Source organism: Clarias gariepinus, chromosome 16 (assembly GCF_024256425.1).
Source record: "Clarias gariepinus isolate MV-2021 ecotype Netherlands chromosome 16, CGAR_prim_01v2, whole genome shotgun sequence".
NCBI lineage: Eukaryota > Metazoa > Chordata > Actinopteri > Siluriformes > Clariidae > Clarias > Clarias gariepinus.
In genome coordinates this window covers 4,210,001-4,230,576 of record NC_071115.1, presented here as the reverse complement: position 1 = coordinate 4,230,576, position 20,576 = coordinate 4,210,001, and the positions used below count along the sequence as shown (strand labels likewise).

General features: G+C 39.5%; 3 protein-coding genes across 5 annotated transcripts in view; all 3 read left to right on the top strand.

Moving 5' to 3' along the window:
• The first annotated feature begins 3,795 nt into the window (after window positions 1-3,795).
• On the top strand, window positions 3,796-6,340 carry ccdc103 (coiled-coil domain containing 103). Its single transcript, XM_053514839.1, has 3 exons — window positions 3,796-4,022; window positions 5,475-5,604; window positions 5,803-6,340. The coding sequence occupies exons 1-3, from the start codon at window positions 3,880-3,882 to the stop codon at window positions 6,295-6,297; spliced, it is 768 nt and encodes a 255-aa protein (XP_053370814.1). The 5' UTR covers window positions 3,796-3,879; the 3' UTR covers window positions 6,298-6,340.
• Window positions 6,341-9,107: 2,767 nt separating this feature from the next.
• Window positions 9,108-10,386, top strand: LOC128544607 (Ig-like V-type domain-containing protein FAM187A). The gene has a single exon (XM_053514833.1). The coding sequence runs from the start codon at window positions 9,114-9,116 to the stop codon at window positions 10,362-10,364; it is 1,251 nt and encodes a 416-aa protein (XP_053370808.1). The 5' UTR covers window positions 9,108-9,113; the 3' UTR covers window positions 10,365-10,386.
• A 3,284-nt stretch (window positions 10,387-13,670) lies between these two features.
• Window positions 13,671-20,576, top strand: part of abi3a (ABI family, member 3a) — a 21,329-nt gene continuing 14,423 nt past the window's right edge. For all 3 annotated transcript variants that reach the window (XM_053514830.1, XM_053514829.1, XM_053514831.1), the window contains exons 1-2: window positions 13,671-13,883; window positions 18,061-18,231. In XM_053514830.1, coding sequence (XP_053370805.1) covers window positions 13,752-13,883; window positions 18,061-18,231 — 303 coding nt within the window. In that variant the 5' untranslated portion in view covers window positions 13,671-13,751. The remainder of the gene's footprint in view (window positions 13,884-18,060; window positions 18,232-20,576) is intronic.

The following is a 20,576-nucleotide window of genomic DNA, read 5'->3' as shown; positions in this document are numbered from 1 at the left end:
GAACATTACAGGCCTCTCTCATCTTTTTGAGTGGAAGAACTTGCACAATTGGTGGCGACTAAATACTTTTTTGCCCAACTGTATATATTTTTTTAGGATTCAAATGATTTAAGATTATTTGAGTGAGATTATAAAATGATGTAACAGTTTTGAGGACACCCTGTATATAAATATATAAAATATATATATTTAGCTGTTATGTGCTCATAGATACGAGGTCTCAGCTCGAGTCCTTAACATATCCCTCAGCAACTGGTGGAACTGGTGACCGGCAGCTGGTGCCATTAACAGGGGTGAAGGTAGTTTTAAAGTCTTATTGGTACTATGTAGGCAAAAGGTGAGGAGAATAAACCTCATAAATTCCACTTAAGATTTCCGCTTTAGTAGTGCCTTTGATTAGGGGTTAGAGAGAGATTTGAGATTCAGCCTTGTGTTAGAAGCTAGTTAGCTGGAAAATAAAATAACATGTTCAGTTCAGAGGCGATTCACAATGACATGGTTTCACAAGTGTTTATTAGGGGGGAGAGCGTGTTCTTTAAGACGACATAATGTTATCAAATGTGTGTTCTTGCTGAAAGTGCTTCTGTGATTGGTTTCCTTAGTACTGTGGACCGTGCGGACCTACTCTCACCCACCCTGAGACCCACAGTTAGTGTAATTTACCACTGTACAACACCTGGGACACGCCCCGTGATAATGTATAGTTAAACATCCCAGTGCCGCTAATGTCTATTATCACCACTTGTGAAACGCCTCTAGTCCAATCAGATTCCTCAGTCAGAACTAACTGTAGTATGGTATGATAATGCGGTAAAACCTCGGATTGCGAGTAATGCGGTTTGCGAGTGTTCCGCAAGACGGGCAAAGACTAAAGAAAGTCTCATTAGAGAGGTTAAAAACCCATTTTCTCTCTCTGCTCCAGGCTTAGCTTGCTCTTTGCCTGCTGTGTGTGTCTGTGTCTGTGTGCGCGCATCATTGGAAACCGTGCCACACACACACACAGACCCCTCCTACTTTCGCCTTCACAGACATACACACACTCTTTCTCTCTGCTTTACACAGAAACTCTGCTCTGTCGCAATTCTTTTCAAAGGTAAGAGCAGGTTAATTTGTTTTATTTTTACTTTACAGTGGTGATTCAGTTAGTGTGTCGCTCAATCGAGTGTCATTAGAGAGATTTCTTGTTTATTTTTCCGATAAACCAGCATTTTCGTTGGGTGCACGCACGTGTGAAAAGAGTGCCGGAAAGGTAATTGCGTAAGATGAGAAGGGGAAGAGGGGAGCTTACTTTAGATTAACACACACAGAGCGCCTGCGCATACAAACGGAAACACTTATCTGTTTGGATTTATTTGTACCTTTTTTAAAGGTAAAGTGCGTGTTAATTTGTTTTCTTTTTACTTTATATGTTGTGTTTATTATTTTTATGTATTTATTTTTTGGGCTGTGGAATGAATTATTTGAATTCCCATTATTTCTTATGGGAAAATTACATTTGGTTTACGAGTGTTTAGGAATGCGAGCCCGCTTGATGATGCTCGTAATCCAAGGTTAAGTTACATAAGATATACATGAGTTATTGTATTGTATAAAAAGGTTAGCATCAATATTTGCCTATCGAATATTTTAGTAATAGACAAGTCACTACAATTTAGATTTCTGGCATTTAAGAAATATTTAAGAGTTAAATATTCAGTATTAAGATTGAGTCATGTAACCTGATCTATATCGCTCAAAGCAGAAAAGAGAATAGCGCTGACCTTTCCTGTTGGTTTGATTTTTAAAATAGATTACATTTCCTAAACAGTGAGTGGAATTAACTTTATTATAAAAGCTAATAATTAACATGCTAAATAAAAATAATAGTTAAAATGCCCATTTTGTTTTGAATTTGTACCGTTCAACTCAACTCAACAGTCTGTAGAAAAACAGCCACTGTGGCACTTTCCTGATCTTTTCACAACATAATTCATTTAAATCCTCCGAAATGTGCAGATTTTAATCAAACTAAGAACGCTGATGCCGCTTTCATCGTGTCCATCTCTCAGCTGCTGTGCCCTTAAACAAAAGCCTTTATCACCAAACTGCCTCAGTGCTGCTGGAACCCAGAGCTCGAACACTGATGAGCTGCTTCAGACGTCATCATCTTCTCTGTTTATTCAATCTAATATCAAACCCATTTATTACCCACAATAACCAGAGGAGAGAGGGAACGAGAGGAAGACGGTACTACTGAGAGGAGAAAGTGGAAAGGTGAATCTCTGACTAGGCTGCCATTCGAAAATGGCATGGCATGAAAATGAATGGGTTAAATGAAAATATTTTTTTTTAACTTGTATAATAAATGTGTAACAATCAGAAGAACCATGAAAAGCACATGCAAGAGAAAGAAAGAGAAAGCACAAAAGAAAAATGAGTATACATGTTATGTAGAAATGCTGTAAATAAATGTAACAAAGGTAAATGTCTTTATTGTATGTATATAAGTTTATTATTATTATTATTATTATTATTATTATTATTATGTACTAACAACTAAATGACTAAATAATGCACAAATAACATTTTGGGAGATCATTGTGTGTGTAGAAGTATGCACACTTATTCTCTATATCCATCCATCCACCTAGAAACCTTTGTAGTCAAACTAGTGACAGTGGAGGCCATTGATTACTGTTGTAATTATTCCCATTGTACGATCATGGTAGAACCTCCGGGTTTAAACATTTACACACTGTTAGGAACGCCAATTCACCTAATCTGCATGTTTTTGGAAGGAAAACCAAAGTACCCGGAGGAAACCCACCAAGTACAGGGAGAACCTGCAAACTCCACGAAGACCCAGAGGCGGGTATTGAACCAAGGACCCTGGAGGGGCAAGGGGATACTTATATTCCGAACCTGAAAATGTGACTTTTTTATGTTTAACTGGTTAATTTATCAAATTCCAATAAAAATGTAAACAAATAAACAAATTTGTTGTTTTGTTCAGAATTAATAATAAACATACAATGTAAATCATACATTATACACTCCAGGGACAAAAAAAAAGTCTTTCTATACTGAGGAATTAAGATTGCCCTTCAGTGGGGATAAGGGGCTTGATTGAAACAGCTGAATATTATCAGGTTTGGACAAATACTTTTGTCCATATACTGTAAATAAGAAAGTAAAAAATAAATAAAATAATAGGAGTTTTAATGCCAGCACTAAGGGGTGCCAAAACAATATTTATACTATGTACTGTATATATTCATCTCATTATTATTATTATTATTATTATTATTATTGACTAACAGCTGAATAACAAAATTATACAGAAATAACATTTTGGAAGATTATTGCATGTTTAGAAGTATGCACACTAATTATATATCTGAATATATTCTCTATACTTAAACTCTGAACTTGAAAAATTAACGTTTTTGTATTTAACTGGTTAAAAAAATAAACAGAACTGTTGTTTTGTCTTAAATGAATAATAAACATAAAATATTAATTATAATACGTTAGAATTTTAATGTCAGCACTAGGGGGCGCCAAAACACAGTTTATACCATGTATAAGCTCTCCTGCACACGTGACTGTAAATTCAACAGAATAATATGATTTAAAAATAGTTATCATTAAATGAAGCATCGCGTGATAACGACTATCGGTTTAAAAACAGTATTAAAGCTGAGAACGCAATTTTCTATTAAAATAATAAAATAAAAATTCCATCTAAATGTTAGTCGAATCCAAAATGGCGACTCTGTGTGTTGCCATGGTGACCAGTAAGCGTAAACACGCCAGCGCGCGCCCGTGGGTACAGGCTAGTTGATTAGCCGCGGTTTAACCTGAACTAGTTACAGAAAGTCGAATTAAACCGGCGGGGACATGGAGAAATGTGGCGTTATTGATTTCTCCGCGCTGCAGAGGGAGCTGAGCCGCGCCGTGGAGGCGGATAGAAAGTACCGGAGAGAGAACGAGGCGAAGTTCCGCGCGATTCAGCAGAAAGTCGCCTCGTATGAGGAGTTCCGGTAAAAATACATTTCTCTTTGTTTATTATTATAATACTTTTTATTATTATTATTATTATTATTATTATTATTATCATAATTAAAGGCGCAGTACAGGTGTAATAATAACTAATTAAATAATACCTGTGGGCTTTTTTTTTTTTTTTATTAATTTTCTCCTAAATATATCTTCTCATATAAATATCTTACATGTTCACATAACTTTCAAGATATTGACAACATCATATAAACAATTTAATAAACCATAGCCTTAGGGAAAAGTTGCTAATAAACCTTATTTATTAAAACTGAGTTCTGGTTCGTAATACTTGCTTTTGATTGGATGTGACTCCTGTCAGTCATTTAAAAGACACTGAAGGGATACATGTAGATCCTGGGGGCGGGGCTTCATAGACATGGGCAGGGATTAGGTTAAAAATACAAAACTAACTAACTAACTAACTAATGTTCTGGTATAGAATTCTTGTTTTTTATTGGATGTGACCAGTCAGTTATTTTATAGATTAGGCAGCAATTAGGTAAAAAATTACTAACTAACTAACTAACCAATTACTCAAATAACTAACAAAATGCTTGCTTTTGATTGGATGAGACTCCTGTCAGTCATTTCATAGACACTTGGATAAATACATAGATCCTGGGGGGCGGGGCTTCATAGACAGGCAGGGATTAGGTTAAAAAAAAAAAAATCTGCCTACTTAACTAACTACACACTCAAGTAACTAACTAACTAACTAAAACATTAAATGTCACGCCTTACATAGCTGTCAACCACCTAATTTTGGACAATTAAGTCTAATCTTTTCCTAGTGCTCTTTTGTTAAAATAATAAATAAAGTGTCCGATTAAAATAATTTATTCTCTATGGTCTGTAATAAAGCTCAGAGCATTTTAGACAATTTTGCTTAGCTGTTTTTTTTGTTTGTTTGTTTTTTGCGTGGCTCGTGCAGTACTTAGTGATGTAAATTTTTTTAGCCTAACCCAGGCAACATAATAAACACAATTTTAACCAATTACCCAAATATTGCTAAGCAAAAAATTTAAAGTGGGTCACATAGGCAAAGAAATAGCAGACACACATGATCAGGTGTTTTTCTGGTTGTTTTCAGTGGTTTGGTTGACCAAAAAAAAAATTTGTGCTCATTTTGTGAGTTCTACTTTTTTGCTAAATCATTTCCATATTCCGGTAGTGGTAAAATTTGCACATTATAAAAGTAATGATAACTTTTGTTCTACCTGACATATCAAAAACACAAATGCACACTTTGATGTCTGAAGCCTCCCTGTTAACACACACCGGCAAGGCTTCCATATAAGCACATTATATATTTTTTAATTGTCACTGACCTATGCTGTTTTCTCAGCACGTATTTGTGCCACTTTATTTTTCAGAGTTTAAGTTTAAACACTGATTATTAATTAACTCCACTGCTGTGTGCTGTTATGTTTCAGTGACATCGTACAAGCATCTCACCTGAAGCCTTTAGATAAAAAAGACAAAAACGCACCACGGAAACAACCCTGGAACCCGATCAGTACCGAAAACAAGGAAGTGAACCACACCGGCACCGACTCACTGCAGGTCACATGTTTATTACACTGTCATTTATCCTAATCAAATATGTCACAATATCACATTTACTTTAATTTTATCCTATAACCTTGTATCACCTGCTCTTGTGTTTTTTCTACTTATTAAATTGTTAAAGGAATGTAATTATCTGTTATATACTATACATTTTAAAATTAATTTTATATTATATTGTTGTTGTTGTTCCAGTGTGTGCTGTGTGAATCACAGCCTCGCAGCGCATCAGAGTTCATTCGAGCCTGGCGCAGGTTTAAGGGCAGCTCGGTGGAGAAGTACGCTCTCCTGCTCAGGCTGGGTGGAGAGAACCTGAGGGAGATGTTTCACACTGAGGTGGGCTTCGGGCTCCTGGGCGAGTTCCTGACGGTCCTCTGTGAGTGTTTCAGGCCCGGGGACGAGGAGGCCGTGATCAGAGTGCTGCAGGGGCTTTCACTGACAGGCCGCTTCAGTCTCGGCGTGTCTCTGCTGAGTGGAGAGGAGAGAAGAGCATGTGAGCGTCTCTTCTCCAACTTGCTGGAGACTAATCTTCACCTCGGTGATGTTCCTGAGAGTGAGAAGGAACAATCTGCAGTGTGTGAGACACAGACTGAGCAGGATGATGGGACTGGGGAGACGGGGAGGGTCATGGCATTGATGGCAATGTATGGAATTGGTGACAATGCAAAATATACATCCAGTTCACTGTGAGGGGAAAAAGTCTGAATTAAGAGAAAATAAAATAAAATAAAAAATTATGGTCCTGGAACAGTTTTTTTTATGCAAAACAGACAGACAAACAAACAAAAAATAAAAACACAAATAGAGCTAATAACCCAATACAAATATAATTGAATGAAAAATTTAAATGATTAAAACTATTCAACTATTCTATTTCTTGATATTTTGTCTGATTTTAAACTTGAATTAAACAAATTAAACTTTTAGATGCAGGTGTAGTAATCAGTGCATAAATATTTCATTAAAATAGTCAGATGAATGTGTTTAATTATTTAATAAATTATAATATTAATAATAATAATAATAACTAGATAGGTACATTTTGTGTGGCGCTTGCCGTAGCAAAACATTGGCGTCATGCTAGCAACATGCTAATCACTCTAGCATCATGTTAGCAACATTCTAATGGTGTTGCTAGCAACATGCTAATCATGTTAGCATCATGCTAGCAACCTGCTAATATTCTTGGCAACGTCCTAATCACACTAGCATCATGTTAGTGACATATTGTGGTATCATGTTAGTGACATGTTAGTGGTAATCATATTATTAGCAAAATGCTAATATAGTTAGCATTATGCTAGCGACATACTAATATTGTTTGCATTGTGCTAGCGACATGCTAATATTGTTTGCATCATCCTAGCGACATGCTAATATTGTTAGCATCATGCTAGCAACAGGCTAATATAGTTAGGGGATGGGGTGTATGAGCATCATGATAAATGCGAAAACCTGTTTGTCGCCTGAGTAAAGGCCCCCCCGTGTCTCTACGACAATAGGATCCACAGTTAGGTTCTGTTTCAAAATTCCTATGGAAGTTACCATTATATGTTAATTGCCCCCTGCTGGCGCAAGTTCCCTTCCACCCCTTAGAAAAGTCATGTGAAACACCCCATTCACGAATGAGATGCACGATATGACACCTCTTTCATGGGTCTACGACAAACGCTACGGGATTAGTCATGCACCAAATTCCCCATTATATGTCAATGAGGCAAATGGGGGCGCCTCTTACGCCCCAGGGATATAACTTATACCCTCTTGCGGTGTATGTTCTGACACAGCTTACAAACCTACAGTATACAAATGTGGTAAATTTGATCTTTCTACAAAATTCTTGCTCATCTCCTCAATTCGTCAAAGCTGGTCTCAATGTTAAGTCTATGGGACTTTTTGGGGCAGTTAATTGCCCCCTGCGTAGACAATGTACCGCTGACCCCTTAAAAAAGTCCAGAGGTGGAAAGTAATGAATTACATTTACTCGCGTTACTGTAATTGAGTAGATTATTTGTGTACTTCTACTTTTTAAAGTAGTTTTTAAAATCTGTCATTTTACTTTTACTTAAGTATGTTTTGTTTAAAGTATTGTACTTCACTACATTTTAAATCATATTCGCTACTGAGTAAAAAATAAAAGAATGAAAAAGAAAAATAATACAAATAATAAAACGGGAAAGGAAAATAATTGCACAGTGGAAACCACTGCACTGGTTGATTGATGGGCGTGGAGAACAAACGAGCTAAATTCACAAGAACGATGGAGACGGACAAAACAGATGCCAGTGATGCAGACACTGCTGAAAGTGAAATGCCAATAAATTCTTATGATCAAACCCCTGGCCATATTTAAGCGACCACTTTGATTTCAAGCACAATAAAGGGAACAGATTTGGCGCTTTTCCACTGCATAGTACGGCACGGCACGGTTCAGTTCAGCTCACTTTTATTTATTATGCCAGGGTGTTCCGTCCCCCATCCCACCCCCTCTGTTAAAAAAAAAAGTAACGCAGTAACTTTTATTCTGAGTACATTTTTAATGAGCTACTTTTTACTTGAGTAGATTTCTATAAGGGTAACTTTTCTTGTACTTCAGTAAAAGTTTACTAAAGTAACAGTACTTTTACTTAAGTAGAAAATTTTATTACTCTTTCCACCTCTAAAAAAGGCATAGCACCCCATTCTTGAATAAGCCACATGATTTGACACCTCATTGGGTCATGGGTCTACGACAAACGGTACGGTACTAATTACACGCCAAACTTTTGTACTGAAGAAGAATAATAATCCTGTGAGGTAATAATAGTGGAGCTTCGCTAGCACCACTAACAATAATAACTGTTTGGGGTAAAACTTGCAATGCACATGGGGTAGGGAAAAATGTTTATATTAAAATATTTGAATTAATTTATAGTTAAACAAATTTAAATCTTTAGATGCAATTTATTATATTTCATATTAAAAGTAAATTTCATTAAAATAATTAAAGGAATATATTCCTTTAATTATATATTTATGTATAACATATATATTTATAAATTTATATATTTACTTTGTTTAATACATTTCTACTTTTTCTTCTTAATTTTATTATTTTTTTGCAATGCATGTGGGGTAGATAAAATGAAAATAAATATTTGTAATAGAATAATTTAAATAATTTACAATTAAACAAATGAAAATTTCTTGATGCAGGTTTAATCAGTGCATGAATATTTAATATCAACAATAGATTTCATTAAAAAAATTATAGAAATATGTTTTTTATTCAATAAGATTTTCTATACTTCATTATGACAGGTTTCTATAAGATGCGGTGCGGGTGAAAGGTAAATCAGTGTGCATCACGTCTGTAATTCTCCTTTATATCGGCTCCAGTTTCAACAGCATTCCATCTAAATAACTGCTGCGATGATTTAAACCGCTGTCCTGTGACAGTTAAACGATACCCAACTGTCACCTCAAATCAAAACACTCCTCCATACAGCAAAGTAGTGAGTTTTGACATGACTATGTCTCCTGCACTCTTGTTCCTGTCCCTGTGTCCTCTCCTACTGAGCGCCTATCAGGCTCCTGAGGACAAGGAGGACATCTTTACCACCCGATCGTGTCCTGCGTTCCTGGTGTTTGATAACGCAGCGTTCATGGCTGACATGACCGTGGAGCTGCCGTGTCACTGTAAACCAGCAGACGTTCTTTCAGTGGTGTGGTACTATCAGAAGCACCTGAGTCCCAACAGCGCCAGGGTCCTGACGGACTTCTCGGGCACTGCGATAACGGATTCATCTAAAGTTGGAAGTGAAGTGAACCTGCGTGAGCGCTTTTCGATCCGTTTATTCAGCCTGCTCATCTTCCGGGCGCAGCACAGCGACTCCGGGCATTACGTCTGCGGCACGGCATCGGGTCAGTTCTTCTACGGATATGATGTGGACATTCAGGTTTCTATAAATATTCTCTTTCCCGAGACCTTGGACAAACCAGCCGCACCACAGGAACTCAAGTCCAACCCGAACCAGCAGTTTCAGGTGTTTACCAGCTACTGGCCTTGGTCCGTGTGTGACCGGTGCGACGTACGAGGTGAGCAGGTCCGAGTGGGCCTCTGCTATGTCAAGAGTGATTATTTACAAGTGCGCTATATTCATCAGGTCAAAAACGTGATCTCGTGTGGTTCCTCTGCGGTTCCTCTGCACTTCGGGCTGAGTGGTACGGGTTACGGGGCCGAGCTCAACGTCCGAGCCTGCGAATCTTTCTGCCCTCCAAAACCTCCAGTCAATCCACAGCGACAAGCTCTGCTCGAGTTCCTCGGATACAGCAATCCAGCTTCTCCGGGAGTTCCAGTCTACTACCATAACCAGCCATCAAACACTGATCTCATCCTGTCGTGTCCTAAAGCGAGACCCGAGCACGCAGTGGCGTGGGATAAAGGCTCCACTCCGCTTTATCTCTCTCAGTACATGTACGGAGTGGATACAAACCAGCGTGTGTTTATAGATCTAGGTCACCATCTTCACTTCAGACCCGTGAGAACGGAGGACAAAGGGACGTACCACTGCTGGATCCAGGGCAGAAAGGCTGCTGAGATCAGACTCGGGGTGTTTAAGGAGCTCGGGCGAAGGCGCGGCTTACTTGACCCCGAGTCTCTGTTTGGACTCCGCTTCATCCTCCAGTGCTACGCCGGTTTGACTGCTGTGTTTCTCCTCTTCGTATCTGTTCGATTCGTTTGTGAACTAATGTCAGAACTCAAAGCCCTGGGATAGCTTCCAATAAATGTGTTTTTATCTTCTTAAAGAATTTATTTATTGTTTAAACAAAGGAAATGGAAAGCAATATGCAGATCTATTTTTGTTATTGCACTTGCACTTTTAAGTTAAGACATTTTCTTCTGACAGTGGGACTCAGTGGAAAGTTTCAGGGTGTGTTTCTTCTTCTTTGTTTAAAATTTGGTGGCGGTGGAGATTATGATTAAGTTATTATTATTGAGTTATTAATGTTTGTATGGTTATTATTTAAATATTGTAGGCTAAAAATACTAAGCAACATTTAACCGTATCTTTAATAGATGTTTATGAGAAAAGTTCATAGTTGCATTATTGTACAATAAATTAAATGTTTGCATTAATCATAAAGAGGCCTTAGGGAATTATTTTACTCAGGAAGCTCTTGGTTTAAAGTACACTTGCACTTACTGTACTGTATATATGAATATAATTTATTACTAACAAAAACTTTTGCAAAAAAAATACATATAAACATATAAAAAAAAAGATTCTTGCTTATCCAACCTCGCTCATCCATGTCATTATGAACTTGCTTTCATTTCCTGAACCTTGAACATGGACCTTGTGCAGTCATTTCATGTTGGAACTGGTGTGGGGTTGTTTTTTTAGGAGTTGGGTTCGGCCCTTTACGTCCAGTGAAAGGAACTCCTTTGGATATTTTGGACAATTTCATGCTCCCAACTTTGTGGGAACAGTTTGGGGACGGCCCCATCCTGTTCCAACATGACTGCACACCAGTGCACAAAGAAAGATCCATAAAGACATGCATGAGCGAGTTTGGTGTGGAAGAACTTGACTGTCCTGCACAGAGTCCTGACCTCAACCCTAAAGAACACATTTCGGATGAATTAGATCGGAGACTGTGAGCCAGGTCTTCTCGTCCAGCATCAGTGTCCGACCTCACAAATGCATTTCTGGAGGAATGGTCAAAAAAAAAAAAAAAAAAGAGAGAGAGAGAATTAGGGTTTTGTATGAATAAAATGGTCTGATATACACAAGCAAGCTGATGTGTGTGTGTGATATTATTACTTATTAATTATTTCATCTCAAAGTGAGGACTTATATTCGTTCAAGGGCCTGAATGTGTCACTCTTCACATTATGTGATGTTAGTTCCACAATAGAGTTTAGGTTCATTAAGGTGCAGTCATCTAAAAAAAAAATGCTTGTTTAATTTCAGATTTAGATTTGTTTTAGGGCCTTAATGTGTCTCTTTTTACATTCTGGGATTTAAACTCATAACCTTCTGTTTAGTAGTGCAGAACTGGAAACCACCCAGACTTCACAGTTCTGTACTGACCTTCAAAAGTTGACAGGAAACACAACCTGAGTGGTAAAAACACTGTAACCCCTGTAGAAAAAAAAACTCCACTAGGGGGCGCCACTACATCATGTGCATATAAAGTACTGTAGGTGTAAAATTGTCTACATTACAGAACCTCAGTATCAACATTGGTTACAACATTTCTTTGTTGGTGAATATCATGATGTGTGACTGTCATAAACACGTGTCGTGTTGGGCAGCAAGAAACCGACTTCACTGATTCAACTGATTTGCAAAAGCTTCAAAGGAACTGATTTTTTGCTTAATCTCACTAATATTTTGTTATGCGTTAGTGACTAAACACAGACTTTGTAAGGCCGATAAGCGGACACACAGCATTTTTGCTGATAAATAGTGGTGGGGGTTTGACTGTGTGTGTATAGAGAATTTGCTTGTTCTGTGTGTGTGTGTGTGTATATATATATATATATATATATATATATATACACACACACACACGTGCATTTTAATAAAAAAGTTAATTTATTTCAGTAATTCGATTAAAAAAAGTGAAACTTATATATTATATATAATTACACACAGACTGATACACACAGACTGGGGCCAGAGGTAGCTCAGTGGTTAAGGCATTGGATTACGGTTTGAAGATCCCAGGTTCAAACCCCCAAGTTTCCTCTGTTGGGCCCTTGAGCAAGGCCCCTTAACCCTCAGATGTTTAATGAGATAAGAAATGTAAGTCGCTCTGGATAAGAGCGTCTGCCAGATGCCTAAATGTGATATTTTCCAAGTATTAATTTCTTTTAATTTGAATGATTATGGCTTACAGTTAATGAAAACCTAAATTTCAGTATCAGAAAATTTGAATATCGTGAAAAAGGTCAATATTGGAGACTGATGTTGTCACACGCTAATCAGCAACTGTTGTCTTGCCTTTTTATGTCTCTGTGTCAGCAGTGGGGTCCTCCTAGGTCTCCTGCCATAGCGTTTCACTCTCTCACTCTCTCACTCTCATATTCTATACCGCTTTATCCTGTATTCAGGGTCGCGGGGACCTGGAGCCCATCCCAGGAGGCTTAGGGCGCCAGGCGGGGTACACCCTGGACGGGGTGCCAATCCATCGCAGGGCACACACACACATTTGGGCATTTGGCAGACGCTCTTATCCAGAGTGACTTACATTTCTTATCTCATTAAACATCTGAGCAGTTGAGGGTTAAGGACCTTGCTCAAGGGCCCAACAGTGGCAACTTGGTGGTTGTGGGATTTAAACCTGGGATCTTCCGAACCGTAGTCCAATGCCTTAATCACTGAGCTACCCCTGGCCTACTATGTGTGTGTGTGTATGTGTGTGTGTATAGGTGTATATAGTGTGTGTGTGTGTGTGTGTGTATAGGTGTATATAGTGTGTGTGTGTGTGTATAGGTGTATATAGTGTGTGTATAGGTGTATATATGTGTGTATGTATATATGTGTGTGTGTGTTTAAGTGTATATATGTGTGTGTGTGTATATGTGTGTGTGTATAGGTGTATATATGTGTGTGTATATGTGTGTGTATGTGTGTGTGTGTATATGTGTGTGTATGTGTGTGTATATGTGTGTGTGTGTGTATATATATGTGTGTGTGTGTGTGTGTGTGTGTATATATATGTGTTTGTGTGTATAGGTGTATATATGTGTGTGTGTGTGTGTGTGTGTGTATAGGTGTGTGTGTGTGTGTGTGTGTATGTGTATAGGTGTACATGTGTGTGTGTGTGTATGTGTATAGGTGTACATGTGTGTGTGTGTGTGTGTGTATAGGTGTATATGTGTGTGTGTGTGTGTATATGTGTGTGTGTGTGTATAGGTGTGTGTATATGTGTGTGTGTGTGTATATGTGTGTGTGGGCTGCACTTCTGTGTGATGACGCGTCTCCGCTTCTGCTTTCAAAGCGCGAGGCCACAGACGCAGTTTTGCAGACTGAGTTTCCGGAGCAGCGCACACAGACTTTGGCACACACACACACACACACGCGCGCGCGCGCGCAGTCTCTCTCGCTCTCTCTCTCTCTCACGCGCACTTGCGCTTTCTCTCTGTCCGCGCGATGAAGGAGCAGGGCTGTGCGGAAGAGATCGCGAGCATCCTGCGCGAGGCCCCCGCGGCGCGGAAAGCGCTCCTGGAGAACTACAGCAACCTGCGCAATGTGGCGGAGTACTGCGAGAACAACTACCTGCAGGTGAGACACACACACACTCCGGGCCGCTCGGGTCTGTGCAGTGTCCGCTCATCTCACTGTCCAACCTCCACACACACACACACACACACACACACACTAACCCGTCCCTGTCACTGGGGCTGTACCCTCTCCTGCGGTTAATAATGTAACTCATGCAGGGTCACGTGATGTCCTTTAATCAGACTCAAGCTGTTAATATACATCAGTCATCCTGAATTAGTGCATATAATCTAGAGAATTTCACTATATTCACTTTGTCAGGTGAAACACAGACATGAATCTCCAGATGGTGCTTGATTAGGGGTCATGGTGGCTTAGTGGTGAGCACTGTGGCCTCGCACCTTAAGGGTCAGGGTTCGATTCCCGCCTCGGCTCTGCGTGCATGGAGTTTGCATGTTCTCCTACTCTGCTCGTGGGTTTCCTCCAGGTACTCTGGTTTCCTTCCTCCAGACAAAGATTAGGCTAATTGTGTGTGTGTATGGATTGGAACCCCATCCAGTCTAGGATAAGCTCCACGCCCTCCACGACCCTGTATACAGAATAAGGCAGTATAGATGATGAGTGTGAGAGTGAATGAGCGTTGCTTCATTAGTGTTATTTTATGAATTAATGTGCACACATTACATCAGATAATATTTCTGAGTAAACTTTCAGGTCACTTCTGCAATGCCTTTTTTTTAGCTTCCATGCTGATTTGGTTTGGTCTACACTTAGGGAGCATTTTTTTTTTTTGTTTATGCGTCATACATAATTCTGTGTAATATAGGATATACTTCTATATAACGACAGTCAATATAACAAGATGATGAACATCATTATGTTATCTAAAGACGGGGAAAATCGATTCAGTTATGTATTGCGATGCTTTTGTGTGGCAATTCATGTATTGCAACACTGATTTAAATTTAAATTATTTTCTGATTTATATATTTTTGCATTTCAAGTGGTGAAATGTTGCTCTTCCTCTATTCACACATCGGCAGGCAGCGCAGCATTCTGTGTGCTAGGAGCAAATTGTTTGCTAAGTTTGTTTTGCTGTCTGGGAAAAAAAATAGAATAGATATATTTATAAATATAAATCGTGATATTTACAGAATTGCAATACAAATCAAATCAGTACCTGGTTAGCATGATGATCTCGGATCCGGGGGTCCCTGGCGATTCCTGCCCCTAATGTTAGCATTGGTGCAGAAGAACTCGTGAGCCTCCCCTACATCCCAACATCAGTGCCTGTTAATAATCTGAATAATGTCCTAGTAGCTCCAGTGTCAGGGCTTTGTAACACTAAGAGGCAAAGCTGTAACTTTTCTAAAATCTTCGGGACTGATAAGTTAACGCTGCATTAATATGACATGTTTGTCTTATTAAGTTCACCTGAGCCAAAGAAGACAAAACAGAGGCGGGGTGAGAATGACTATGGCTACTGTAACAATAAAAAAAAAAAACCTACAGAAGCATCAAATGTACAACATCGCATTCTTAAATACACAACTTACAGTATAATCAATCGATAAACTGATGTGGTGTAAATGTAAGTAAAAAACTTAATGCGCTGTTGTATGTGAAAATAAACTTGGTTGTACCACCATCTGTCTATAGTCTCAGAAGTGGGAAAAGCACATGAATCCCATACTTGAGTAAAAGTAGAGATTCCCTAGTGCACATATTACTCAAGTAAAAAATTTTTCTCTATTTACTTGTGCAGTTGAGTAAATTTACAGAAGTACTCATCTTTAAATGTACTTTCATAGTAAAAAAAACAGGACGATATATAATAAATATGGTGTGTGACATGCTTATTAATGGTGTTCAGGTCACAACATGTCACTGAGGTCATGTACTGAAATGACAGGAGAGGAACTGGAGACTAAATAAACTGTGTATCCTCACTTCATGTGAAAGTTCATGACTCTGAGAATGTAATGGATTAAACTCGAGAAAGTGTGTAAGTGAAAGGGACATTAGAAGATGACTGTGTCATACCTAATCCAGTAGATACATTAATTCATGGCAGACTACATTATTGTTCTTGTATTTCGAAAGGAAATCAGGTTAAGGCAATGGTAGCTCATGTGATTGAGACTCTGGGTTGCTGGTTGTAGGAACGTGGGTTCGAGTCCCATCACCATCATTGTGACAGGTTGTTTGGGTTAAGGGTCCTGCCCAAGGACCCAACTTTGGTGACCTAGCGGTGACAGAGCTTGAACCCAGAGCTTGAACCGCACACAATGCTGGTCCCAAGCCCGGTTAGGAAATGCCAGGGCTGTGACAGTAAGGGCATCAAACCTGTGCTAGATCTTGCAGATAGGATGATTTCATGTGGATAAAAGGGACAAAACTGATTGTGCCTTCAGGGTGTGTGAGCTTTTCTCTGAAGCTACAAAGCTAATGTTGCTAATAAAAAAAGTGACATTTTTGTTTCACTTGAAATCCTTCCTAAAGACATAATCTTAAATCTTAATATACTGTATATAGACTTGAGCTTTTCTCCACATACTAACTCCCTGTTAAACTAGTCCTGAAGTAGCGGACCTACTGTAGCAAACATGCTAGTTTTGAATAAATTTTTCTTTTCTTTTAAACTTGGAATGAATTCAAGAAATTTTTTTCTTTTTTTTTCAAAAAAGTTTTTGCGCGAGTTTAAGTTGATGAATAGGAGTAGCAATCGATTTATACTTTAAACTGGTTGTTATTTCGATTGCCATTTGACTTGGCTAGTCATGAAAAAGTTAGCATTTAACATGCTAACCAAGTACCTTACTGAGGGAAGAATTCCTGACAAAAGAGCCGGCGTAGATGTTAACAGATAATTCTTTCATGTTTATGATGCTGCAGGATTTCATGCTAAGGATGAAATATGAAATGTTTTTTAATTTGCTAAGAGTTCTGCTTATCGTTACGCTGCAGTTCCTGTGAGCTAGTGTGTTCTGTCATTAGCGGTGCTCTTTAACACGATCTCAGAAATGACATTGTTTTTTCCTTCACGTCTAATCGGAGCAAAACTCAGCTCTCCTCTTTCTTTACAGACATCTCGGGTGGTTGACGTTTCGCACGTTAAACCTCAGAGAGAAGCAGGTCACACCCTGTGTTTGGTGTTTGTTCACTCAGATTTTTCTTGTCGGTTGTCAGGGTTCATTTGGGACGTACAGATACAGAAGACAGAGACAAAAGAAGTGCATGTATTCAAGGGGTTTTCAGCATATTGCTACGATGTGGTTTAGCTGGGGGCTGCACGTGTGTGTGTGTGTGTGTGTGTGTGCATGTGATGGTGTTTGTTAACATTTTTCTTGTTTTTTTTTGCCGTTTGTCTCATCCAGAAGAAGGCTTACTGTGTCTTTGTTGTGAGACAAATCCTGATGGTTATATTTCTCTGATAGCTTTTAGCTGTGCGCTCAGCTCGCCATACACGTCGACTCCACCAACACACGTCACACCAGACACACACACACACACACACTTTCCCCTGGTAGACACTTATAAACGTAGCTGGGACGTGGATGCGGCGCTTATAAATGAAGAGCATTTCATTTAATACGCCTCAACAAGTATACAGTAATAACATTTCTCTTAGAACTCATCAAATACTTTCATTCCTTTATTTCTTTTTTTCTTCTCTTTCCGTCCCTTTCTTTTTGACATAGTGCACTGGAATAGCTAAAGTTGTATAAACTGTATTTCCGTTTATCCATCATGTCTTTCTTCTGTCTTTTCTTTTTCCCTTTTGTTCCTTTCAACATTTTAAAATTTCTTTCTTTCTTTTTCTTCCTTATTTCGTTCAATATTTTTTCTCTTTCTTTCTTTTTCTTCCTTATTTCGTTCAATATTTTTTCTCTTTCTTTCTTTTTCTTCCTTATTTCGTTCAATATTTTTTCTCTTTCTTTCTTTCTCCTCTCTGCATTTATTTTTTTCTTTTCTTTTCCACTTTTCTTTCTTTCTCCTCTCTGCATTTATTTTTCTTTCTTTCTTTCTTTCTTTCTTTCCTTCTTTCCTTCTTTCTTTCTTTCTTAAACCCAGACTCAAACTCCTCTCTTCTCTTTTATCTATCCATCTATCTATCTATAATGAGTGTAATGTGGATCTGGAGTCCGTGAAAGATGTTCAGCTGAGTTTGACTGTATATGTGTGTGTGTGTGTGTGTGTGTGTGTGTGTGCGTGTGTGTGTGTGTGTGTGTTACAGGCCGGCGGGGACAGCATCAAAGCGCTGGAGGAAACCAAGGCCTTCACGACTCAGTCTTTGGCCAGCGTGGCGTATCAGATTAGCACGCTAGCTACCAACGTGCTGAAACTACTGGACGCTCAGTGCTCCCAGCTCCGGCACATCGAGTCCAACATCAACCTCATCGGACTGGTAAGGGCGTCAGATCACTTGTGAAGAACAAGGCTGAGACGTGACAGAACCATTTAACTAAACTCTACTAAACCAAATAATGTTACACACTGAAGTTAGAACACTAGTGAATAGTTCACACACCCGGAAAAGACACTGAGATTTACATTTCTGACGACGAGGGACTTTGTAAAAGTTCATTCAGCATTTTTAAGTGCCTGTAGTTTCCCACGGGCCCCAAAGCTCGGCTCCGAGCGCCCGGTTATTTTTATCCTCCCTCTTTTCTTCCTCTTTTCAGCCATCTTTTCACTCGGGCACGAACGTGACATTCCAGAAAACCCTGCAATTACTCTATCTAACCGGGTCACCTCAGTCTCTCTCCGTCTCTCCGTCTCTCTATCTCTCTGTCTCTCTATCTCTCTGTCTCTGTCTTTCTCACTCTGTCCGTCTCTCTCTCTCTCTCTCTCTCTCTCTGTCTCTCTGTCTCTGTCTTTCTCACTCTGTCCTTCTCTCTCTCTGTCTCTCTCTTTTTGACTTTATTCTTCTTTCTCTTTCTCTCACTCCCTCTCTCTCTATGTCTCTCCCTCTCTCTGACTCTATTCTTTTCTCTCTCTCTCCCTCTCTGTGTCTCTCTCTCTCTCTCCGCTCTTTCTCTATGTCTCTCTCTCTCTCTGTTTCTGTCTTTCTCACTCTGTCCGTCTCTCTCTCTGATTTTATTCTTCTTTCTCTCTCACTCTCTCTCCCTCTATGTCTCTCGCTCTCTCTTTCTCTGACTCTATTCTTTTCTTTCTGTCTCTCTCCCACTCCCCCTCCCTGTTTCTCTCTTCCTCTCCCTCTCCCTTTCTGACTCTATTCTTTTCTCTCTCTCTCCCTCTCTGTGTCTCTCTCTCTCTCTCTCACTCCCCTCTCTCTCTATGTCTCTCTCTCTCTCCCTCTGACTCTCTGTGTCTCTCTCTCTCTCTCACTCCCCTCTCTCTCTCTCTCTCTCTCTCTCTGTCTCTCTGTGTCTCTCTCTCTCTCTCACTCCCCTCTCTCTCTCTCTCTCTCACTCCCCTCTCTCTCTATGTCTCTCTCTCTCTCTGACTCTATTCTTTTCTCTCTGTCTCTCTCTCTCTCTCCCTCTGTCTCTCTGTGTCTCTCTCTCTCTCTCACTCCCCTCTCTCTGTCTCTCTCTCTCTCTGTCTCTCTGTGTCTCTCTCTCTCTCTCACTCCCCTCTCTCTCTCTCTCTCTCTGTCTCTCTGTGTCTCTCTCTCTCTCTCACTCCCCTCTCTCTCTCTCTCTCTCACTCCCCTCTCTCTCTCTCTCTCTCTGTCTCTCTGTGTCTCTCTCTCTCTCTCACTCCCCTCTCTCTCTCTCTCTCTCTCTCTCTCTCTGTCTCTCTGTGTCTCTCTCTCCCAGAGCCTGAATAAAAGAGCCTGTGTGTGTTCTGGTGCTCGGAGCTCGAGCTCTAACCCTGATTGATGCTCTCCATTGTGTTCAGGGTGCCGTGGAAGCGTTCACACACACACACACACACACACACACACACACACACACACACACACACACACACACATGCAGCCCTGAACACAGAGCCAGATCATTATTGTTTTAAAAACCATTCTGTTGAAACATCGAGTTCTGATTAGCCGTAGCACGCTACGTTTAGCTTTATTTACATTTCAGAGGTTTAGTAGTTTAGAGCCGGCCTTCACTTTCTGCTTTTCTTGCTGTCGAGGAGGAAGAGACATTTTAAAGAGAGAAGAGGAAGAGAGATTTTGTGTTTAAGGAAGTGGCTAATCCGTTAGCTAATCAGCTAGAAGCAGCGCAGCATGCTAATCTCACACCTCTGTTACTGATTCACACAGTTTAGTTAAATCAGCCTTCACAGCACACACACACACACACACACACACAATCAATCAACATTTATTTATATAGCACTGTACAGCAACCTAAGTTGAACCAAAGTGCTTCACAGCACTAAAAATGACAATAACACACAAATACACATGCATGTACACACACAGATGCATGCACACACACATGCAAGCACACACACACATGCGCATACACTCACGCACACACATGCACACACACACACACACGCCTCTTGTAGATGTGTTTCTTTTCATACTGGGTATTAAATGTTATTTCTGATGCTTCATCTATCTATCTATCTATCTATCTATCTATCTATCTATCTATCTATCTATCTATCTATCTATCCATTTCTTTCTTCTCTTTTTCGTTTCTTTCTTGTTTCAGCTCTCAATTCTTTCTTCTGTCTGTGTTTATTTGCTTCTCTGCTCTTTCTTTCTTTCTTTCTTTTTTCCTCCCTTCTCTTTTCCTTTCTTGCTTTTTTCTGTCCTAGTGACCAGGAGGT

Excerpts from the sequence above, each read along its gene's own strand:
- ccdc103 (XM_053514839.1), top strand. The coding sequence starts at position 3,880 with ATGGAGAAATGTGGCGTTATTGATTTCTCCGCGCTGCAGAGGGAGCTG. Across the intron at positions 4,023-5,474 it reads GCCTCGTATGAGGAGTTCCG|TGACATCGTACAAGCATCTC; the intron begins GTAAAAATACAT and ends GTTATGTTTCAG. Across the intron at positions 5,605-5,802 it reads CCGGCACCGACTCACTGCAG|TGTGTGCTGTGTGAATCACA; the intron begins GTCACATGTTTA and ends TTGTTGTTCCAG.
- LOC128544607 (XM_053514833.1), top strand. The coding sequence starts at position 9,114 with ATGACTATGTCTCCTGCACTCTTGTTCCTGTCCCTGTGTCCTCTCCTA.